The sequence below is a fragment of the Microtus ochrogaster genome, linkage group LG9 (genome assembly GCF_000317375.1).
Source record: "Microtus ochrogaster isolate Prairie Vole_2 linkage group LG9, MicOch1.0, whole genome shotgun sequence".
Classification (NCBI taxonomy): Eukaryota; Metazoa; Chordata; class Mammalia; order Rodentia; family Cricetidae; genus Microtus; species Microtus ochrogaster.
The window spans coordinates 30,455,656-30,461,818 of NC_022034.1; the positions used below are offsets into that span (position 1 = coordinate 30,455,656).

The 6,163-nt window shown below is 48.1% G+C and overlaps 1 protein-coding gene across 2 annotated transcripts in view; it reads left to right on the forward strand.

The window, feature by feature from the left end:
• Positions 1 to 2,427: 2,427 nt before the first annotated feature.
• Positions 2,428 to 6,163, forward strand: part of Vgll2 (vestigial like family member 2) — a 5,502-nt gene continuing 1,766 nt past the window's right edge. For both annotated transcript variants that reach the window (XM_005363615.3, XM_005363616.3), the window contains exons 1-2: positions 2,428 to 2,529; positions 4,932 to 5,238. In XM_005363615.3, coding sequence (XP_005363672.1) covers positions 2,449 to 2,529; positions 4,932 to 5,238 — 388 coding nt within the window. In that variant the 5' untranslated portion in view covers positions 2,428 to 2,448. The remainder of the gene's footprint in view (positions 2,530 to 4,931; positions 5,239 to 6,163) is intronic.

Here is a 6,163-nt window from a genome sequence, read left to right on the forward strand (position 1 = left end):
GGGAGGGAGGGAGGGAGGGAGGGAGTCAATCCAACTAAAACATCTGTGGCTAAACCCTTACTCTAAAAAGGAGTAGGTTAGGTGAGAAGGACAAAAGCAGAGAACCCCATCCTTCCTGCCTTTTTTCTCAGCTTCCTCCCCAGCATGCTCCCCTACCACACACACACACACACACACACACACCTCTGTGCAGCAGAGCCTCCTAAAGAAGCACTCTTTGAAAGTGGACCCTCTCTGTTCAAAGACAGACTTGGAGATTTGAACATCTGAAACTGGGTTGGGACACAGCAAAAGCTGGGCCTGCATTACCTGGCCTACTAAGATGTCCTTAGACATGTGACCTGAGTCAGCTCCTAGCTTCCAGCCTGCCTTGCTGAGTCAATAGTCAACCTGATGCAAGTGAGTGTGGTGTGGCATCTTGGAGCAAGGCTTCCCACATCCAATGGATTGTGATCCAGGTTGGGGAGAGGGGTGGGCACAGTGCGCATCTTCTGAAACTCTTTTGATCAAGAGTAGCAGAAAGCTGAGAGGGATGTTCTTTCATCTGTGCACCTCCACAGTATAAAACTCCAGAGCGACCCCACCCCCCTGGTTAAGCCACCCTTGGCCTAACCCCTAAAAACTGTACTGGGAAGTTATTTGAATTTATTCATATTTATTTTGGTTTTCTGAGATGGTGACATATTATGTAAACTAGACTGGCCTAAAACCTGGTAATCCTCTTTCCTCAGCATGCAAAGTGTTGGGATTATAGTGTGTTCATGGTCCAGCACCGTTTATACATTACATTATAGTTACTTGAGGAATCCCCCAGGATGGCTTCCTATTTATAAGCTCAATTGGAGCCCCTTTCTGAAAAACAAAAAGCAAAAATACAGATTCCAATACAATTAAATTAAAGCAGCAATTTAATTTCAAATGTTCCTCTTATCAAAAAAGAGGTATCTTCAGAAGTTAATTGCTCGCAATTGAACGAGAATAGGAGTTCTGAGACTTAGTCTGGCAGACAAGAAGGTTTCTGCTCACTTTCATCTATACATTACTTGGTTCTGGGTTCTGGAAGCTTACTATCTGTGCCCCCCCGCCCCGCGGTCCCCAAAACTTGCTCTCCACGGTTCCTTGAGGCTCCTCCCATCTAAAGAACATTTTTTCCGATTGACCTTGCCACGAAGTAACCATGGGTCAATTCACCCTTAGACTAGACGGAGGATTCTGTTGTTACATCTCATCTCCCCTCCTAGGAGGGTTTCTGGTGGAGCTTGGAGCAAACACGGGGAAAACACACACACACACACACACACACACACACACACACACACACCCCTCCGGCACCCGCAATAAGAGCCCACACCGCTGGTACCGCTGACAAGAAAAGGTATCACTAAGGGTCATGGTTCACAGTCTTGCCTTCTTAAATGGAACAGACCATTACAGCTTTTATAACCAACCAAAGAGACAACCTAAGTACTATAATTGCAGTGCTGAGGTGCATCTTAGAACCAAGAAGTCCCTGATCTAAACGTTAAGGAACTTTTAAAGGGCCAGGTGGAGACTCCGGCTTGGCATAAGAGGGCTGGGTAGGAGCTTTTGAAATCTTAGAAAGTAGTTCACACAGAACAGGCGCCATCCACGGGAATCAAGTTGGTTCGTTGAAAGCATCAAAGAGAAAGGGGTGGGATAGAACTTAAAACGGAGAAAAGGAACGACCCAAGAAGGAAGAATTAAAACAGGAGATGGGGTACTGGGGACCCGAACAAGAATTGGTGAAAGCGCACAGGAGATGGGACAGCAAGTCTTAGCCACTGCCTGCCACTTCCCCGCGGAGTCCCATGACTCCTTTCTTAACCCATCTGTGGAAACCTTGATCCCGCAGGGATTCCAAAAGACAGCTCTATCCCTCCCCAAACCTCTTCTGGGGACTGCAGGCAGAGATTCTGCCCCCAGACCTGCCTGCGACTTTCCTGCGCTCTGCCGGTACCCGCACCTTGGTTTATCACTGTTCCTGGTTTCTCTATCTCTGTGTTTCTGCTGTCTCTGTCCCTCGTGGAAAGGGAAGAGGGAAATCGCTACTCCGGGAGAGAAGTTTGGGGCTCCACTTTCAGAATTCACTTCCTGACACCCAGGCCACAAGCTTCCCGCGAGGTAGTCCCGGGAAACTCTCCGAAACATAGCTGTCCTTTGGTCCCCGCCCCCTCGCAGCGTCAGCGCGCCAGGGGCTACGGGGTTTAAATGCGCACTAGCGGGAGCCCCGGCGCTTCTGCCCGGGAGCGCGGCCGGGCTGGAACCACGGAGTGGGAGGGGAGCGAGCTGGCCGCATCCCCAGCCCAGCACTGCCCCGCGGCCCATGACTCTGGGGCTCTGTCGCCACTGTCGCCGCTGCAGCATCCTTGAGCTCCTCCAAAACAGCGTTGATGAGAAACCACTCAGCTGCCTCCGCGGCGGGGAGCCATGAGCTGTCTGGATGTTATGTACCAGGTCTACGGTCCTCCGCAGCCTTATTTCGCAGCCGCATACACTCCCTACCACCAGGTACGAGTCTGTTCGGGTGGGGCGGGCACCAGTAGAGCACCCCAGACTACGAAAGAACCGCTACCCGAAAGGTCGCCTGAGCCTCTGAGCGCCAAGAGCGACAGACAGGCAGCCAAAGACGCCGGGATGCCGGGAGCGCAGCTAATTATCTTTTTAGCTGGTCCATTTACTGTCCTGGGAGGACAACTAAGTCGTGCTAATATGCACCTAAGCCTTCCAAGAAAACAAATGAGGATGGTTCCTACTGAATTTTCTTCCTAAAGTCTAGTTCGAGTGCGCAGGGCTTCCGCAAAGCTCACGCTGGGAAATTCAAACTTTGATCTTGGCCGTAGGAATAAAAACAGAAAAGAAAATAAAAGCCCGCCTTGTCGTTCTAAGATGGAGAACCGTGCGATCATCCTGGGAATAATCTCTTCCATTTCAGGTCTCGGGCGGTCGGGCCAACTAACTCCGGAACTGCTGGATTCGTTTTCAGGAGAAACCAGCCAGACCGCACTGGCCTTGAGACCTGTGCCTTGTCGAGTTCTAGGGAGCCCTATTCCGGTGTGACTGGCCTGCCCCCGGAGCTTACCCTTCTGGGGCCAAGTGGTAGAATGCGACAGCCCAAAGTCATTTTTAAGATCATTTAACCCCGCTCCTGCAAACTGTCCAAGTTTCATTCAAGTCTGCCGATTTCTGATTTCTCCTTTCCGTGGGCTGTGTGTGTTGTCAACTGCTGTTTCTTTCCTTCCGTGCCCACAGCGAAGGTAGCAGAATCTGAGAACAGTATTCCAGGGCAAAAGGAAAAGCACACACCTATGGCGTCAGAGTTCCGGACCAGGCTGGAAAGCAAGCACCTGGTCTTCTCTTTAGGGAACAGTGAAACGAACTGTTGTTGTTTGCGTCAGTACTTTAAATAATTTTGTTTGCAAACCCCAACAATATATTCAGATAATAAAATGAATAGATTTTACTTTAGGTGCCCCCTCTTCCCTGGCAAACTTTTCAACCTAGAATTATGAAGTCCTAATTTGTGTTACGTTTAGGAATCGCCATGGTTTCTCATGGTGAATGAAGCAAGAACGTGGCATTCGGGTGTGGTGAAGATGTTCAAAATTAGAATTTTGGGGCCTCAGCTTCTGGGGCCAAAAGCCCTTTCCCAGTGTGGGATGATCTACTTCAAAAAGGAGGGATACTTCGGTCCTCTAGCTGGTCCTTTTCCTCCTGGACCCCAGACCCGGCTACTACATAAAATCTCTTCTCTTTGTATGCCTCTGCCCTTCCTTTCAAGGCCACATCTGCCTTGAAAATGATTTAGCACTCTAATCAATGCACGGCTCATTTCTAAGATGTTCCCAGTAGCTGCATCTAGTCTTAAAGTTTCATTGATACAGTGACTGGCTCAGGAGTACATCAGGATCCCAACCTTCTTCATTGTGCTCCTTTCATAACTTCTGTTTGGAGATACCAGTGTGCTCATCCTTTGCTGACTTTTCCTTACATAAATGATCTGTTTTAAATGACAAACACAGAGAATTCTCCTGTAGCCCCAGCACTTGAAAGGCTGAGACAGGAAGATCTTAGTTCAAGGCCACTCTCAGCTGCTTGGCAAGTTTCAGGCCAGCCTAGGCTGTAGGAAACCTTGCACCCAAACCAATCAAAAGAATGCAAACAAATGACCCCGACTTTAGAGATTTTTGTGGACGCCCATATAAAAATCAACTTGCATGTATTAGAAAGATCCAGAGTTTCCCCAGTCATGAGTCTGGAACTCCTTCTTGTTTTCCGTAGCATTTCATTCCTGATTGTGTAATGTGGAACCCTTTGTTCATTGTTGTTGCTCTTCTATTTCATCATGAGGATGCTTGATCTTGTGTCTTGTGTTTCTGCTCTGAGTTCTCATGTACAGAACTGCTAGCTTAACTTGGGTGCCGCTGTGATCCTTGCAGACTGATTGGAAAAAATCTATATGCCCTGAGCGCAGCTCTGAAAGATGAACTCGGTTTACAGTCCTCACAATCTGGTTTGCTTTTTCTTCATTTGTTTTGTTTTCTTTTTGTTTTATTGAATAACTGATTGATTGATTGACTGATTGATTGTTCCGTCAGTTCAATGACTTCTGAGATTTTTCACCCCAACATTTTAAGACAGTTTTCCTGCTATTCTGGGAAGAGAAAGTATCAAAGAGGGCAGGTTTTCTTTAGGGACTATTGAAGGCAGAGAGGCAACTGTCCTGGTTTTTATAGCTTAGGCAGAGATGCCAATTACTCAACGGTTACCTTAAGGATGATCCTACATTGACCATCTCTTCAGAAATGACTTTTAACACACTCTCTCTCTCTCTCTCTCTCTCTCTCTCTCTCTCTCTCCTCTCCTCTCCTCTCCCTCTCTCTTTCTCTTTCTCTTTCTCTTTCTCTTTCTAGAAACTAGCCTACTACTCAAAAATGCAGGAAGCCCAAGAGTGCAACGCCAGCCCAAGCAGCAGTGCCAGTGGGAGTTCCTCGTTTTCCAACCAAACCCCAGCCAGTGTAAAAGAAGAGGAGGGCAGCCCGGAGAAAGAGCGCCCACCCGAAGCTGAGTACATCAACTCCAGATGTGTCCTTTTCACCTACTTCCGGGGGGACATCAGTTCTGTGGTGGACGAACATTTCAGTAGGGCCCTGAGCCAGCCTAGCAGCTACGCCCCCAGCTGTACCAGCAAAGCGCACAGGAGCTCCGGACCCTGGCGAGGTGAGTAGGACCCCATTGCGAAGGGTAGGTGGAGGTTTATCTGCCTGCTGCAGTCTGCCTCCAGGGTCCTAAAAGAGTAAGTAGTAAGCTTAAGAGAGAGGGTGAAGGGCAGCATTTGAAGGGGGGGGGGCATAACAATGCAGAGGGAAAAGGCACGGGCGCAAGCTCTTCTAAAAAATACAGAGGAAAGCCGTGGCCTGCCAGCAGTGAAAGGCAAAAACTGGCTTTGGAATTGGAGCCCTTAGATGTGTGCATTGGCTCTACCAATTCCTAGCATTATGACCTAGGGCAAGTCTTTTAACCTCGTGGAGGTCAGTATTTACCGGTCTCTAAAATTAGAATAACACTTGCCCTCCTAACAATCCCCAGAGATGGCTATAAGCATCAAAATTTGACATGTCTGTTGATGTCCTGTGGAAACTGAAGGTTTCCCACACCCAATGGAGGAGAACCTCCGTCAACAATGTACGAGGCTCCTTCCCAGTTTCTGAAAATTTGCCCACCCGCCTCCCCCTGCAAGTGAAATCTGCTTAAGAGTATTTCCTAAAACTTGTCAACCTTTTGACAGGCTTCAAATGCTTAAGAAATCTTAAAGCAGAAATTCTGATAATGCAAGCCAGTAGTATAGCAAAGAAACAAAACTCTAACAGTTTCGTGATCGAGAGAAGCCTTTTTCTACATTCCCTACAGAGAACTGCTCTCCTCTAACCATGGACCAGTCATGGGAGCCATCCTTAGCTGCAATTCCTTGGTTAACAACAACACGGAAGTTGAGAAAATCATCCATAAACAGGCTCAGGCAGTTCATTCTTTCACATGTAACTGAGCTGAGAAGTGAAATTTTTGTTAGGGGGAGAGAAAGAGAGAGAGGAGAGAGAGGAGAGAGAGGAGAGAGAGAGAGAGAGAGAGAGAGAGAGAGAGAGAG